This window comes from Sander lucioperca, chromosome 20 (genome assembly GCF_008315115.2).
Source record: "Sander lucioperca isolate FBNREF2018 chromosome 20, SLUC_FBN_1.2, whole genome shotgun sequence".
In the NCBI taxonomy this organism is placed as follows: Eukaryota; Metazoa; Chordata; class Actinopteri; order Perciformes; family Percidae; genus Sander; species Sander lucioperca.
Window position 1 is genome coordinate 5,709,276 of NC_050192.1, and position 16,838 is coordinate 5,726,113.

The 16,838-nt window shown below is 36.4% G+C and overlaps 3 protein-coding genes across 14 annotated transcripts in view; 1 reads left to right on the plus strand and 2 right to left on the minus strand.

Annotated features, from left to right (window-relative positions):
- The window catches only part of ppfibp1a (PPFIA binding protein 1a), a 128,477-nt gene extending 126,208 nt beyond the window's left edge, over window positions 1-2,269 (plus strand). For all 7 annotated transcript variants that reach the window (XM_035996017.1, XM_035996015.1, XM_035996016.1 and 4 more), the window contains 3 exons: window positions 414-572; window positions 713-778; window positions 904-2,269. In XM_035996017.1, coding sequence (XP_035851910.1) covers window positions 414-572; window positions 713-778; window positions 904-981 — 303 coding nt within the window. In that variant the 3' untranslated portion in view covers window positions 982-2,269. The remainder of the gene's footprint in view (window positions 1-413; window positions 573-712; window positions 779-903) is intronic.
- LOC116060018 (NADH-cytochrome b5 reductase 3) lies at window positions 1,314-10,898 on the minus strand. Its single transcript, XM_031313360.2, has 9 exons — window positions 10,728-10,898; window positions 10,303-10,428; window positions 10,082-10,154; window positions 9,169-9,275; window positions 8,944-9,073; window positions 8,758-8,841; window positions 4,432-4,517; window positions 4,166-4,265; window positions 1,314-3,092 (listed from the first exon to the last, which is right to left on the minus strand). Exons 1-9 carry the CDS (start codon window positions 10,746-10,748, stop codon window positions 2,920-2,922), a joined length of 900 nt encoding a protein of 299 aa, XP_031169220.1. The 5' UTR covers window positions 10,749-10,898; the 3' UTR covers window positions 1,314-2,919.
- A 1,569-nt stretch (window positions 10,899-12,467) lies between these two features.
- The window catches only part of syt1a (synaptotagmin Ia), a 209,533-nt gene continuing 205,162 nt past the window's right edge, over window positions 12,468-16,838 (minus strand). For 5 of the 6 annotated variants that reach the window (XM_031313289.2, XM_031313292.2, XM_035995861.1 and 2 more), the window contains one exon: window positions 16,341-16,547. In XM_031313289.2, the coding sequence (XP_031169149.1) occupies window positions 16,341-16,547 (207 nt within the window). Of the gene's footprint in view, window positions 16,548-16,838 lie in introns of all 6 variants that reach the window. The other variant, XM_031313288.2, reaches the window with a different exon arrangement.

The following is a 16,838-nucleotide window of genomic DNA, read 5'->3' on the forward strand; positions in this document are numbered from 1 at the left end:
TGCTACGTCGCTTCAGCTTGCATTGCCAACATAAAATAAAAATATTGTCCCGTTGTCGGCTTCAGCTAAGAAGATAGTTCGCCCCCACACGTCCAAAATTCTTGTTCAAATAACCTTCCGCAACGATTGCAGGCTCTTTGGTGGAGCTCTGCTTTGAATGAGGTTACATCGTGACAAATTAATGGACCACTTGCGGAGTGATATGAAGACATGAGTCAGAGGCACAAAAAACGTTGACAGCAGTGACCGGTCATTATGTTTACCAATACCCCCGACCTGTGCCTTGCGACACAAAAGCGGATTTGCATGATTTACGAGAGCTTCATTTTCAGGTCAGAAAAGCCGGATTTCCAGAATTATCCTTTAGAATCACACCCCTGAATAAATGATTTTGAATCTTTTCCCTCCTCCAGCCTAGACGCCTGTCATTCGGTGGTTTTGGCACTTTGAGGAAGAAACGTCAGGATGATGGCGAGGACTACATCTGCCCCATGAACGTGGAAATGCCCAAGAGCAGCAGCTTCCATAAGGGCCTCCAGATCTACGAGGAACACCTCGACCACCTGGAACAGGTATGGAGATACTTCCACTTCTGCTTATCTTTTTTTCTTCTTACTAATGGATTTGTTACACTGGCTTGTGATTGGAGCATTTTAAAAGGTTTCTTTATTTTGTATCGGGTTGCTCTGTTGACCCTGTTTGTATATTGCAGATGGAAGACTCTGAAGGGACTGTGAGACAGATAGGAGCATTTTCTGAGGAAATCAACAATCTAACGGTGAGAAACTGACCTGGGTTAGAAGAAAGACCAACAATGAACTAAGAGTACAAACCTGATTAGAAAACTAAAAATAGAGTTCATCTTCGGAGTTTCCTCATTCTCTCTGGTTCTGTGTGTTTCAGATCATGCTGAAGGAAGATGAGTTTTGTCACGAGATCTCCGTCGACGCGGCAGAAACCGATCACAACTCTAGTGTTTGATTGAGACACTTTGTGAATTAAGAATGAACTGTGCCAACCAGAATCCAAATCCTCCCACCAACCGTTGTAGAAGAACATGTGAGACCTCCACTTTTACAGTGTTTTCATTATTCAGAAGTACAGCCATATTTTGACATATTTATTTAAGCTGTCCAAAATATAATGCATGAACTTAAAATGCAAGATTTTATTGCATTGATGTACCTCTTATAATTCAAGCATGTTTTTGTATTTTAGTAATCAGTGGGGTAAGGATACATGTTAGTTTTTCTCATGTCTCCCCTTTATTTTGAGTGCAGTACTCAAGTTTTCATGTCCTCAGCTGCAGTCAGATTTATTTTTGTTGTGGTACGGAAAGTTGCTTCATAGATCAGTTCATTCAAATTACAGCAAACCCTCTCTCTTTTACTTCTAGTGATATCTAGCTGCATAGATAGTTTTTGTTTGCCCAGGTTTTGAAATCTCTGCCTCCACTCCAACTATAGAAGTGATTGGGATTTTGTGTGTGGTGCTCACAGCATTGAACACATTTGTCCTTGTTAACACTGTATATAACCCTCACACTGAACAGTTTCCATTGAAACCACTTCTTTCTATTATGAAAACGGTTGATAATGTGTTCCGAGCATCACGCTGCTTCTGGACAGATGTTGCTGTTGAGTTTTCAATCCTGTGAGCAACCCCCATGTAATGCACAGTGTTGGGGTTCAGGCAGATATCTCAAAACCTGGACCAATAAAACCTAAACTATCTGCCTGACTAGATACCACTAGAGGGGGTAGTAAGAAAGTGTTTTGGGAAATATGCCTATATTTGCTTCCTTTCCTAGAATTTGATGAGGAGAGCGATACCACTCTTGTGTCTTTAAGTATGAAGCTGCAGTCAGGAAGTGATTAGCTTAGCATAAAAACTGGAGGCTTGTCTCTCTCAAAAGCCCACCAGAACCTCTCAAGCTCACTAACATGCATCTCTTTAATCCAAATGCTGTTTACCAACACGTAACTCTCCCTAAAACCACAAATTGACCAAATGAGATGCATGTTAATTAGTGAGCTTTAGAGGTACTGATAGGTGTATTCTTAAGCCGTTCTCTCTACTTCTAGTCTTTATGCTAAGCTAATAAACTCCTGGCTAGCTCTATACTCAACGAGTGGTATTGATCCTCAAGCTCTGTGCATGAAAGTGTTTTTTCTCCAAATGTCAACCTCTTCCTTTTAGAAACAGCATGACTGAAAGTAAACATGGAAATCAGTTTTTAAATGTATGGTAATAAAAAGAAGAAAATGCATTTGTCTCTTATTTTTAGTAGCATCTTGCTTACAGGTAGATGCTACAACAGTTGTAGATGAGGATGATTTATAGGTTGACAGAGTCCGTCATAATACAGAATAATCAAAGCATCAAATTTAAGATCAGTTGCTTTTTTTATGTTGCATAACTTGCAGCATGGACATAGTATCAGTAACATCGCGTTCAGCAAGTCAATGAACATGTTTTAGCAAAATATTGACATCTTCAACGTGACAACAACAATAATGGAATAATATTCTATATAAATGAAGCAAGTGGCTGTGACTCAAACTGTGCATAAAAAAGCTTTGCAAGTGTTAAGGCACTCAGAAAACAGACAATAATAATGAACCTCAACTCTTAAAAATAGCTTGCAACTGATTTGGAATCACATCCTCATTTCCAAGCCAACACTAACAAAAAAGTCCTCACATCTTCAATCCCAAACATTCACCATTTTCCTTCCGTGACTAATTACTTTAATTGGTCCGTGCTGTGATTCTGTTGCATGATGGATATGATGGCATAAATATAGTATACATACATAGTGCAATACCCACTGCAACTGTACGAGTGCCTTAATGCTTTCAAGGTAGAGAATATAATAACTGGACGCCCAAACCGCCTTTCTCTGGTGTGGACAGACGTCTAGAAGATGAACCTGCGGCTGCTGGAGTGGCCAACTTTGTCCAGATTGGGGTTGCAGGCGAACTGGATCATAGGCGGAGGTCCACACATCAGGATGAGAGTGTCTTCACTTGGAGGCGGCAGGTGTTCCCTCACCATGTCTTCACTGATGAAGCCTTGGCTGTACTCCCAGTCTGAAGCACAAAAAAGGTCCCAATGTTTAAATATAAGGATCCCTATTAGTGATGGAATTACCAGGACGTTAATTATGAATTGACTTCTTTTTTGACATACTATGACTTTTTTAAAATATATTTTATGACAAATGGCTAACTTTACATTTTGACTTACTATATACTATGACTTTTTTCATGATTTTTTCGACATGCTATGACTTTTTATGAATTTTTTTCGACATGATATACTATGACTATTTTTTTTTGACATACTATACTATGACTTTTTATTATTTTTTTTACATACTATAACTTTTTTTTTTTTTTTACATACTATGAGGTTTTTATGGCAATGATACCATACCTGGCTCTTGTGTATTACTGATGTTACTCCAATAAACCTTGCTCAACTCAATTTACTGTCTTGTGCTTTGTTCCCACCCTGTCTATCTGAATAAGTTTGCATTAATACAGTGATCCAAGGGGTTGAAAGCTAAGACTGTTTAATTGTGCTATCTTACATTTAATGTATAGTAAGTTACAGCGTGTCGCTGATGTAACCGGTTAGAAATCAAAGTGGCGATGAAGTCTGACAGTCAGGTTTTGGCTTCTTGTGGAAGACAGATATCCATCATTGGCTCTCTCCTCACTGGTTCACATAAAAACAAGTAATAATGACCTGTCTCTCTCCAATCAACAGCAGGCTCACATGTCTCATTAAAGTGCCTACAACCTGTTTTTGATTTGTGTGTTTGTCCTTGCTCAGTTAATTGTGAAGAAAATTATATATTTATAATAATAATATACATTTTTTATTTATTGTAATAAACATTTTATAAACAATTTGCAGCCATAGATATAGAGACTTTTATATCAGAAAATAAATCACCGGTATAAATGATTAAACTGTTCACTTAAAATAACCAATGCTGGTGATGATGTGGACAGCCAGTTAATCACAACTTCCTGTTGAACCAAACCTGCTTTGCGTGACAGCACATAACCCCTCAGATGTCAGCGGGACAAAGCTGTATGTCAGCAGTAGTAGTAGTATACACGTTTGTTCTCAGAGTTCATGAAAAGTATCTTACCTTCAGGTGCTTTGTCCAAGGTGAACCACAGCTTGAACCGATCCGGGTGGTTGACCTGGATCTCCTCCAACTCTGGTCGCAACAGGATGTCTTTCTCAGTCTGTGACAAGACAGGAAGAACCAAGTTTCAGCAATTTATGTGCCACCTCTGTTTTGGTATTAACCAAACTATTATTCCAAATTAAACAGGAAAATAAACAAATTATAATTTCACTAACTGCAAACATCAGTGCATCTTGTGAGTGAACCTGGCTCATGCAACTGACCTGGTTGGCAAACAGCAGGTGACACACTGTCTTGTCCTGTGGATCCTTCATCATAGCTGTGATGAGCTGCAACATGGGAGTGATTCCTGGAAGAAAACGGAACATAGGAAGGTCATATTTTTGGATTCAATGTGTGGCCAAAACTATGTGGACATCACTATGTCTCCATGTGTCCTTGTGCCCCTAAAAGCTTCAAGTCTTTAGTATTTCTCCATAACACATGTTTGTGACTGGACTAAGCATTAATAACAACCTTAAATAAATATATATCTTAAGTTATTACAGTCTATTATAATTAAACACTCAGCTGATCTGATCATAAGGACTGTGTGGGTGTGGTTTGATCAGATATGACTGACTGACAGAACCCAGCTGAGCCACTTGCACATCAAACCAGTGAGAATAAGATAAGCCTTTTAGAAGAAGAAATGCAAAAATCTTTCATGTAAAATAACCAAAACTGTTATCGTGTAAATATCGTGTTCATGTATGTCGTGAAAAAAGTATAGTATGTCATAAAAAAAGCCATAAAAAGTCAAAGTATAGTATGTTGTTAAATGTCATAAAAAGTCATTGTATGTCATTAAAATTGCCATAAAAGTCATAGTATGTCATGAAGTTTCATAAAAAAGCCATAGTATAGTATGTCGTGAAGTTTCATAAAAAAGTCATAGTATAGTATGTCGGAAAAAAAGTCATAGTATAGTATGTCGTGAAGTTTCATAAAAAAGTCATAGTATAGTATGTCGAAAAAAAGTCAAAAAAAGTAATGTTGAAAAGGTCATAGTATAGTATGTCGAAAAAGTCATAGTATAGTATGTCGAAAAAAAGTCATAGTATAGTATGTCGAAAAAAAGTCATAAAAAAGTAATGTTGAAAAGGTCATAGTATAGTATGTCGAAAAAAAATCATAAAAAAAGTAATGTTGAAAAGGTCATAGTATAGTATGTCGAAAAAGTCATAGTATAGTATGTCGAAAAAAAGTCATAAAAGTCATAGTATAGTATGACGTAAAAACTTCATAAAAAAGTGATAGTATGTCCAAGAAAATCATAAGTCATAGTATAACATGTCGAAAAAGTCATAGTATAGTATGTTGAAAAAGTCATAGTATAGTATGTCGAAAAAAGTCATAGTATAGTATGTCGTGAAATTTCATAAAAAAGTCATAGTATAGTATGTCGTAAAAATTCATAGTATGTCCAAGAAAATCATAAAAAAGTCACAATATAGCATGTCGAAAAAGTCATAGTATAGCATGTTGAAAAAAAGTCATAAAAGTCATAGTATAGTATGATGTAAAAACTTCATAAAAAAGTCATAGTATGTCCAAGAAAATCATAAGTCATAGTATAACATGTCGAAAAAGTCATAGTATGTCGAAGAAAATCATAAAAAAGCCATAGTATAGTATGTCGAAAAAAGTCATAGTATAGTATGTCGAAAAAAGTCATAGTATAGCATGTCCAAGAAAATCATAAAAATAGTCACAATATAGTATGTCAAAAAAGTCATAGTATAGTATGTCGAAGAAAATCATCAAAAAGTCATAGTATAGTATGTCGAAAAAAGTCATAGTATAGTATGTCGAAAAAAGTCATAGTATAGTATGTTGAAGAAAATCATCAAAAAGTCATAGTATAGTATGTCGAAGAAAAAAAAATCATAAAGTAATGTCGTCGTGAAATTTCATAAAAGTCATAGTATAGTATGTCGAAGAAAATCATAAAAAAGCCATAGTATAGTATGTCGAAAAAAGTCGTAGTATGTCCAAGAAAATCATAAGTCATAGTATAGCATGTCGAAAAAGTCATAGTATAGCATGTTGAAAAAAAGTCATAAAAGTCATAGTATAGTACGTTGAAGAAAATCATCAAAAAGTCATAGTATAGTATGTCGAAAAAAGTCATAGTATAGTATGATGTAAAAACTTCATAAAAAAGTCATAGTATAGTATTTTGAAAAAGTCATAGTATAGTATGTCGAAAAAGTCATGAAAGTCATAGTATAGTATGTCGAAAAAAGTCAGTATAGTATGTCAAAAAAAGTCATAGTATAGTATGTCGAAGAAAATCATCAAAAAGTCATAGTATAGTATGTCGAAAAAAGTCATAGTATAGTATGTCGAAAAAAAGTCATAGTATAGTATGTCGAAAAAAAAATCATAGTATAGTTTGTCGAAATAAGTCACAGTATAGTATGTTGAAAGAAATCATAAAAATCATAGTATAGCATGTCTAAAAAGTCATAGTATAGTATGTCGAAAAAAAAGTCATGGTAATGTCGAAAAAGTAAAAGTATATCATGTTGAAAAAGTCAGAAAAAAAAAATCATAAAAGTCATAGTAAGGTATGACGTAAAAACTTCATAAAAAAGTCATAGTATAGTATGTCGTAAAATTTCATAAAAAGGTTATAGTTAGAGGTGTCACGATACCAAAAATTCAGTAGTCGGTGCCAATACCAGTAAAATAACACAATTCTCGATGACGATTTTTCAATAAAAAAAAGAATTTTCTAAGATTCCATGTACTTTAACTTGAAACATGAACTTCTGTAATAAAATATTTGAAAAATATCAAAATGTCATAACAAGACATACAAAACATGTGCAATAGAGCATAGAACATAATAAAGTGCAATTAATGGTCATAGTGCAACAACTAGTGTCCCCAGACACATTCCAGACTTCCAGGCATCTTTTCAAAAGGTAGGTTACTGTGCAAAAACAACAACAGTGCAAAACAAAACAGCTGCGTGACAGGAGACGTTACAAACCACGGGTAAATATTGGAGATGTATTTGAAAGATGGAGACATTTTATGTCATTTCAACATTCGTGTACTCATATTGAATTATATAGCTAGAGTACCCGAGTTGGTTACTCACAAAAGCAACTGAGACACAGCCAGTAAAGTGATCCCGACTGGTCCTGGCTAACCGTGGCTAACCCCGCAATGCTAACTGCTAGCTAATGTTACCGGAGGAGCAGGCAAGCGGTCACGGTTATTTACAACGTGTAGCCTGTTCAGCGGCCGTAGCCAACAACGGTGAGTTATTTGAAGCCAAGAGAGGGGGGCTTTAAATCAGGTAAAGATGACCGTGAGTTTGCAGTGAACATGCCGTTTTTTAGGTCGGGTAGAATCTATCACTGTTGACTCTCTTTCATAGTTTTTCGAAATTCTCTGATATGTCCCATGTACCGGAAGTAGAAGGGTGTGACTTTGGCCACTTGTTCGTGACCTCCTACTTCTGAATGTATCGACTTGAACACTCTGAAGCGTATACTGCCCCCATCAGTTCCGGAAGAGGCTGCTAACACTGGCATCGGCGCTAACGGTGCCTACGGTGCTTTAAAAAAATGGCCATCGTCAGTGTTTTGTCATTTTAGAACCGGAAGGTATCGCGGTTCTCGTGACATCCCTATAGTGTAGTATAAAATGGTATGAAAGTCATAGTATAGTATATTGTAAAAAAAAGTCATAGTATGTCGTAAAAACTTCATAAAAAAGTCATAGCTCATAAAAAGGTCATAGTGTAGTATAAAATGGCGTGAAAGTCATAGTATATTTTATCGTAAAAAATGTCATAAAAAAGGTCATAGTGTAGTATAAAATGGTATGAAAGTCATAGTATAGTATATCGTAAAAAAAGCCATAAAAAAGTCATAGAATAATATGTTGTAAAATTTCATGAAAACGTCATAATATAGTATGTGGAAAAAAATGACATAAAAAGTCATTCTTATGTCATGAAAAATGCTATGAATAAAGTCGTAAAATGGCATAAAAGTCATAGTATAGTTTATCATAAAAATGTCAAAAAAAGTCACAGTGTGCCATAAAAAAGTTATAAAAAAGTCAGTATATTATACAAGTATAATTTGTCATAAAAAATGTATAAATAGTCATAGTATAGTATGTCATAAAAAGTCAGTGTCGCAAAAAAGATGAAAAAAAATAAAGAAAAAGTCATAGTATAGTATGTATAAAAATGGCATCAAAATTCATTTGAAGTCATAGTATTCCTAATCTGACAGACAGGTGGTGTGCCGAAGTAGTGCATTAAATGTAAGCTATTGATAGTAAAAGTATTGAAATGGAACGAGATTGAAGATTAAAATATAATGCATGCATGGCATGTTCCAGAGCCACAAAAAATGTTTCTGACTTCACTTTGAGAAACCATGGTTTAGGCCATCATCTACTAACTAAATTGATCATGAGATGAGATGCGTCAGGATCTGGGTAGCTTCCAGCCTATGCTAAACAATATCCTGATTCCTGAGTAAGAAACTTTGATAAATGAGTCTAGAAGTTGTCCTTACCGGTTCCTCCAGCGATCATGCCTACATGTTTGGCTGTCTTGGTGTCAGCTGGGGACTTTTTATCTGGTTGTACAGCAAAAACACCTGTCGAGGGAAAGTCACAGGATCAGATCAGGCAGCTGAAGCTTAATTACAAACCTTGCATCTTTTCATCTACTGTATCAGGCATAGGGTTATGGTGCTCACCTTTGCCTTTGTAAACAAGAAGACCACTGGGTCCTCTGAAGTCAATAGTGTCGTTGATCCTCAGGCTCTCCAAGTACTGACTCATCTTCCCACCCTCTGGGAATTTAGGATTAACGTCTTTAAAGTAAATCTGTCAAGAAGGGACAACAGGAGAAACTGGTTTAAGAAAATAAAACAACACCTATACATATATACAGACAGACACAACTTTTCTTAAGGCTATACCTTCACCACCAAGTCCACATAGCCTTTGTCATCATCACTGGACACTGGTGTATACGGACGAACCACCAGTTTCCCATCTATTTTTGCAGACAAGTAGATATGCTGCCCTGGTGAGGAAAACACAGAACGATGAGCGCCTCAGTTTACTTTTGATGTCAGCAGCTTCATATCAGATAAACTTGATTACTAACAGTACGCTTTATGTTTATCTTCAAAACAATATAATGTATAAAATATATAATCTACAGCTAAACAATATGTTGTTTGATACAATTAATCAGCAACAATTTTGATAATCTATTAAAAACGTCAGTCATTTAAAACGGATTTTATGGTTTTATTTTGTAATATATGACAGTAACTTAAACAGACATAGACAACACATTGTGCTCTGAGAAATTGGAATAACAATAAATCAAGAAAATAAACAGCATATTGATAGATTGATTAAATAATTGTTAGTTGCAGCCCTAATATCACAGTATCTTCTTGTTTCAACTGCTTATAATTTGACAAATTCCATATACATGAAATGAAATGCACAGAGAGAAAACCCAACTTTACTCACTTTCTTAATGATATTCACCTTCGCTCCAATCTTTAGTTAAGTTGCAAAAAAGTATGTACATCAAATATACATGGTTTTGTTTTCCTTTCCTTGTAGATAGTAATTTATTTCCACAGAACAGAAGGTCTCCTTAACATCCTACATTCTTATATATATTTTTGAACGCTATAATTTAATTCCTTTGTTTGTTCTTGTGCATACATGTTACTGTATTTTGAGTTTAATTGTTTTCTATAAAGTTAAAGTTAGAAAAAGAATACTTCTAACAGCAGTCATTCTCATAATGACTGATTAGTGCTGGTTTCCATATGTTAATATTGATAATATATGAGTGCACATACTAACCAATAGGGAGACCGAGAATGTGTTCAGGGGAAGGCAGGGCAAATCGGAACTTCCTTGTGTCATGGCTGACAATCTGCACAAGAAATAAACAGTTTATCAGAAAAACTGCATTGGAAAACAATATCAATACCAAAACAAAGCAACATTGGTGCTTGATCGCACCTGCTGCGTTTTTGTTGTTGTTGTAAAGTTCAGGTTTTATATTGTGATATACTGGTTACCTGTCTGTCCAGCAGCCGCAGTGCATACTTGATGTTGGGGTCCTCTAAGGTGAGGGCTGGTCTCCTCTTTGAGAAGAGAAGTCTGAAGATCAAGTTGACGATACTGTCAAAGCCACCTCGGATCAACTGTAATAAAGGTAAAAAAAAAAACGGGAGAATGACACAGACCTCCGCCAGCTAGCATTAGCTATCAACTGTTTGAGACCTCTGTGGGGCGTTGTCTCGCTTAAATCAAGCCATTTTTGTTTAATCCGTATATAACAGGAAAAATGAGTCATAGCCATTCCTGTGGGCAGGGCCCGACCAAGCTTCCAACTTGGTTAGGAAAAGTAAATGTTAACGTTAGCTAATGTTAGCCTGAGCTAACGCAACGTAATTAGCTAAAGTAAAATAAGCCTGGCTACTTTTCATAAATGTATACTTACACCAATGATGTAAGACAGCATTTTCAGTCAGTTTTGGCAACTGCAAGGTATTTTGTCAACGCAGAGAGCAGCACCAGATAAGTTTACTGCAACTGTCACGGTAGTACGAGGGGCTGTCCAGGGGCTGTCAAGCTAGCGAGGGCAAATAATCATCCGGTCACTGTTTTTGAAAATAAAAGCATGGTTTCGGAAAATAATGCGTCTTTTTTTTTTTATAACACCCGGGAAGTCGGTAATACCAATGAATATATCCAATGACAAACAATATACAGTTTTATTTGTTTATTTATCCTGTAATAACACGATCTTGACATTTCTTCAACAAAAAAAACCCCCGCAACTTCCGGTATGATAGCGGTTAATGCTAGCTAGCTACTTTGGCGATGCAGAAGCTTAAACATGAAAGGCTTGGATTTTCAGAATACAACTCTTCATAAAATAAAAATAACCAATACGTCTGGACTTAAAATAATGACAGTCCACAATTATTAGTTGGCACAAAAACAATGCATGCATACATGCATGAGCAGTTTTACGATGCCAAACATTTGAGATAGTATTATCCATGGGAACCAAATTAGCACAACACAATGTGGCTTTGGTTATTCCTTAGGCCAGATGGAGCCTAATTTGATCATGCAGTTTATATCAATCATATCGATATATACCACAAAACCGCAAGTAATTAACTGCAAGACGCCATTAAAAACCACACCAAGGAGCACTCAGGCCAAAATGTAGTTTATATTTATGTACATAAAGTACCTATAGTTCTTATTTTACAACAGTTAGTATAAACTGATGCTGTGCAGCCAAATTATGTTTAAACCCACATAACTTTGTGTAAATTCTTTCAGAAGATACCAAATTTATCAGGCTACATTTTGGGTAAAATGATGCAAAAACACTACACTACAATATTTCCATTTGATGGAATGGTGCAGCCAAAAAAACATGGTCTTGGCTTTGAATATTTCACATTTGTAAACCAAACATGATATAGCTTCAATGAAGAAACTGATGAAGAACATATGTGTGCATTTGTCAGATATTGTGGAATATGATGATTTTTTAATGTAAATTAAAGGAAACTAGATGTTAATGGGTTTAATGACATGACTTACTGATGAGCCGTTTTGTCCTTAACACCCAAATGAGCTTCATTTCATAGCAGCAGCCTAAAATCTATAAATTTACAACCTCAGGGGTGCTCTCATCATCAAATTCACTCTCAACTGAGCTTCACATCGATGTGACATCATGCATTTGTTGGGAGGACAAACTTGTGTCTCGATTTTCTGGCTGCAGTAGACATCAGTGAATATTCACTAATAGAAATTGATCTGTGACCAGAGCAAAATGGAAAACATAATTTAAGTCAAAAAAATTGTTTTTTATTCTATGTAGTCGCTCATTCACTGTGGTATGCTCCACTATGTCCTTTAGATGGCAGTAGTACCTTGTTAACAGGCTAGTTTGGATGATTCAAAGCCAAATCAAAGTGTTTAGAAGCAAACATCATTAAAAAATTGAATTTGTCATGCATAAACTTATTTTTGATGTGACGGGAGTTTCATGCAGGAGCAGTGAGTCATACTTCTTCTGCCAATCAATACTAACAGTACTGAAAGTAATAAAGGTTGATTTTGTTATTAAAGCTACGATTACAGGCAGTCACAGCATCTTAAATGAATGCTTTGATGACACATAACTGAAAATATGACATGATAAGCTTCCGTATCAACAGGAAATAAAACATTTTTATTGATCATTTGTGTATATGAAGTTATATAACAACAGTCAGAAAACTGCACAGAGTGAATCACTACACAAAGTGAAACAAAACTGTAAAACACCTCGTCAAAAATGAAGGTATACACAGCAAATAGCGGCTCGCTGTCACCGCGAGCAATATGGCAGGAAAAAACACCCCAAACAGTTCTACAAGATTACAGAGAAAAATTCCACACACAAAATACTCAAGCAGGCTGTTGATATACACAAAGGCAACTAGGATCTTTCTACAGCATCAGATTCTAATACTTTACACAGCTTTGTTTTTGAAAGGTCAGTGTGGCTTTTTGTCAGTGCCACTGGAGAGAATCTTGAGTTCCTTGTCACACAGAGATCTTGATAAGGTGTTTTCTTTTTACAAGAGAAATATTTAGGGTTTGATGATGTATGCATAGGCCTACTTTGGTAGCAAATTGCAATATGAGGAGCATTGCATTGCGGTGCAGGTAATGGCTTTGTGGTTTTTCCCCACACACCTCGCAATCCGATGGGTTCCGCAATGATGCCTGTTACTGAATTTCCTGATTTATAGCCTACATGTTTATTTCTGTCATAATTCAGATTTTCTTTCAGCTTTGATTTGATAATTCCGTTAGTACAACCTTTTTGCATTACTATCGAATTGCTGAGGCCGTTTTTACAATGTACTTTCATCCATTTTTTCATTTAAATCTGAAGCTGTACCTAAATTCATTAATCTACATATGTAAAACATGTCACATAAAATAATCCCTTGGTTGAAGAAGGATTGGGATTGCAGCTATATTAATGTATATTCAATGATGCAATGAATGCAATCAGACAGGGGAGATTTTACCCCAAAGGGTTATGAAATAAATTCCTAACAGTAGAAAAAAAAATAAAAAAGGGACAGATTTCTTAACAACAAAAAGTGCAAAGTACATCTAATCTCACAACTAAAGTAATCTACACCAACACAGTCCATACTGTACATTCAGAGTTTTCATCTCAAATATAAAAGTTTTTTTTGAATAGGGCAGTTACCAAATAAAAAATAAATCCATAAATGGAAAGGAAATAATGACAATGAGATATAGCATATTAATGATAGATGGATAAAATTATATCTGCGGCTGAATAATCCTATTCATGTCACTTTGTATTTATTTTAGATATACATTTTTGACACGGTTATGTAAATATATACACGGCATTTTAAGGGGATATTAAATGTAGAATCATGTTTGGTATTTAACTAATGCTCCCTGAAACTTCTGATGCTGCGTGCAAGAAGAGAAAACAAACCTGCGAAAAGGGAGGGAACCCTAAACATAGGTCGACAGGTGTCAAGCTCCAACCTGTAAGCTGAATCCAAGTGTGCTGTGTCCTAACCATTTCACTGGAAAGGAGAAACATCTCTCTGGACTGGAATCATCCTCATTAGAATCTATTTATTTTTAAATTTTTTTCTCTCGGGCAATGCCACCCACGTTAACACTATGGGATGAACATACAAGTATTGCACAGTGCTCAACAAAATGCTGTGTGAAGTGACCCGCTCGCGCTCAGATAAAACGTCTTTCTTTTTGCCACGTGCAGTCGGGCGACGCCACGCGCACTCTCTCTTTCTCTGCATGTAGAAGGGAAAATGGCATTAAACGCTACGACATCACTACAGAACAAACTGGTTTCGCTACCTACTGATAAGTCTACATCTCTAAGCACACACGGCAGTCACAGTGATACACAAAGTAGTCCTCAGAGACTCCTATGGAATGACAAGTAGCTTTTTCATAATAGTGCTATCAACTACACAATAACATTGAAAACATTTAGAAAGTCCTCCTGAAGCTAGCATCGAGTATATGCAAGAGGTTCCTTCAAGATAAGAGACTTCATGGTTTTCATGGATTCAAACTTATTCCTTTGCTAATTGGACCCGTAGTAAAGGACGTGATGGACTAATAGCCTACGCAGACCATTAACTTTACGGTTATTTCCCATTCTCTTGGTGTAGTCCTGTACCTACAAGAAAACAAAACTGACGTAACTGGCTGAAACGTGATTTGTCATCATTGCTTTCTTTCGTTTTTTTAGTCAAGCCGATCGAGTGGGCAAATTTCTGGCTGCCCCTGCAGGTGTCCTGAAATAAAGCCAGCCCAACAATTGTCCAAAATTGTTTCAAATAAGTCAACACGCTAGTTTAAAGACATCCAGTGCAAAAAAGCAGCCACATAAAAGTTAAAACTGGCAGTAAAACATGGCTAACTCTATTGTCACTGTGAGAAGGCAACGCAACGCAAAGCAAAGACTGCGATTCAGGGCACCATTGCAGCCAAAGACATTGTTCCCAATAAACCAAAGCTACAACCACTAGCAATTGGGAGTGTGCATGAAGAGACAGTCTTTACATAAGTCACCTCTGAAAATGGCAGTGTTTAGAAACTCGCTTCACCTCCATCAATATAATCATATACATTGACCCAATGTTTAGACATTACTCTTGATTTTTCTTTTCTCTCCTCTGATTGAAGGCAAGGGGATCATATCAGAAGAGAAAGCCCCTGGTGTCAGTAGATCTCCCCACGTCCCAGCCTTTAGTAAAGATTGTAAAAAAAATCATGCAGTTTACGAAAAATAGTCAAGACGTTGAATTGCTCTAAAAAATAGTCCTCTTAAAACCAGAGTCACGACTCTTTTTTTTTTTTATTTCTTTTTTTAACTCCCTCTCAAAGATCGGACCCCGGCCTAAATGCGATATACTTCCAACATCGCAGAGGCTGTTTAAAGTAAACAGTTAACAAAATATTGTTAAACGTGCTTAAGGACACAATGGCTACAGCTTGGTGCTTTTTTCACATGGGGTCTATTTTGTAAGGGTTGAGAAATAAGTCTTTTTTGGAGGCAATATTTTCCATTTTTGGAAAAGAAAACGAGCCAGTTCAAGTGAACGATGGCCTTTAAAATGAGGACCTATTTCACCTAAACTGCCAAATATGGAGAAAATAAATGCTAACTGGTTTGCATTAACCATTTTATTGTAACAGTGTGCATCAAGCTAAACATACAGGTCCTCTGATTGAGAAATAAGTACAAAAAGTCGTAAGAAATCATGTGCTTGTATAATTTCCAGCAGCATATTCTTTCCCTCAGAACCATAGTAGTTAATGGCCTTATATTTTGGAGTTTTATGTGTATATATTCATCTGTCTTTTTGATGATCCTTTGCCAAACTTAAAGCCAGACATCGTTCTTTACAATGTGAATATATTTCCACTAGTGTCTTGCAGGTTGGAAATCTTTTTTTTTCTGGAATGCAATAAGGTAATAAGGTAATTTTAAATCCTGGGATATATAATATTGGCTTTCCTCTATATCTGCATTTACATAATTTAAAATAGAACATCTTATTAAAAACATCAAGATATACACAGATTAGGAAACGGGTAACAACATACAAACACATAAACTAGAAATCATTTTTGTCTGCATACTTATATATACAACTGTGGTACAATAAATTCTTTCAGTCATGCGCTATCTATACAGATCATATTGCTTAAAAGAAGGGGGCATTTGGTCGGGGTGGTTAAGGGCACGGAGATGGAAAACAAAAACTGCTGAATCAGAGAGGAACAAAAGAGAAAGTAGGGAACCTGATAGAAAAAAAAGCAGAAGGTGGGATGTTGCAAGACGTTGGACGAATTAGGATTGTTTGTGATATTAGGGGCGGTAAAGCTGGGAGAGTTTGAGAGACGGGGTAAAGAGGGGGCTTAAATGGATGGACCCATATATCACTGAGGTATTTACACATACTGGCTAAAGAGTACTACAAGGCAGGTGCTGAAAGGGCCCTGCCTATTTCTTGGTGGAGAGCTGAGCGTCCACCTCTTCCTCAGGCTTCAGCACGTGCCACTGGGCGATGGGTCTCCTGGGGTTGGCCAGCATGTCGGACCAGTGGCGCAGCTCCGTGCCCGAGCTGTTGAGGCCCACAAAGACCTTGCCGATGGCATCATTCTTGCCGATCTTGTCATAGTCCAGAACAGTTATAACAACTTGCACTTTCTGTAGAAAGAAAAGAGTGGGTGAGAACGTAAATGTGTTGTCAGCATATAGACGGTTAAAGTTCTCATATTATGCTCATTTTCAGGTTCATAATTGTATTTAAAGGTTGTACCAGAATAGGTTTACATGGTTTATTTTCAAAAAACACCATATTTTTGTTGTACTGCACATTGCTGCAGCTCCTCTTTTCTCCCTGTGTGTTGAGCTCTCTGTTTTAGCTACAGAGAGAGACATCTCACTTCTGTTCCATCTTTGTTGGGAGTCGCACATGCGCAGTAGCTAGGTAAGGAC

Coding starts and splice junctions, on each gene's coding strand:
- LOC116060018 (XM_031313360.2), bottom strand. CDS start 10,748: ATGCTGTCTTACATCATTGGT. Junction 9,276..10,081: donor CATTCTCGGTCTCCCTATTG/GTTAGTATGTGC, acceptor TTTCCTCACCAG/GGCAGCATATCTACTTGTCT. Junction 4,266..4,431: donor ACCTGCTGTTTGCCAACCAG/GTCAGTTGCATG, acceptor GTCTTGTCACAG/ACTGAGAAAGACATCCTGTT.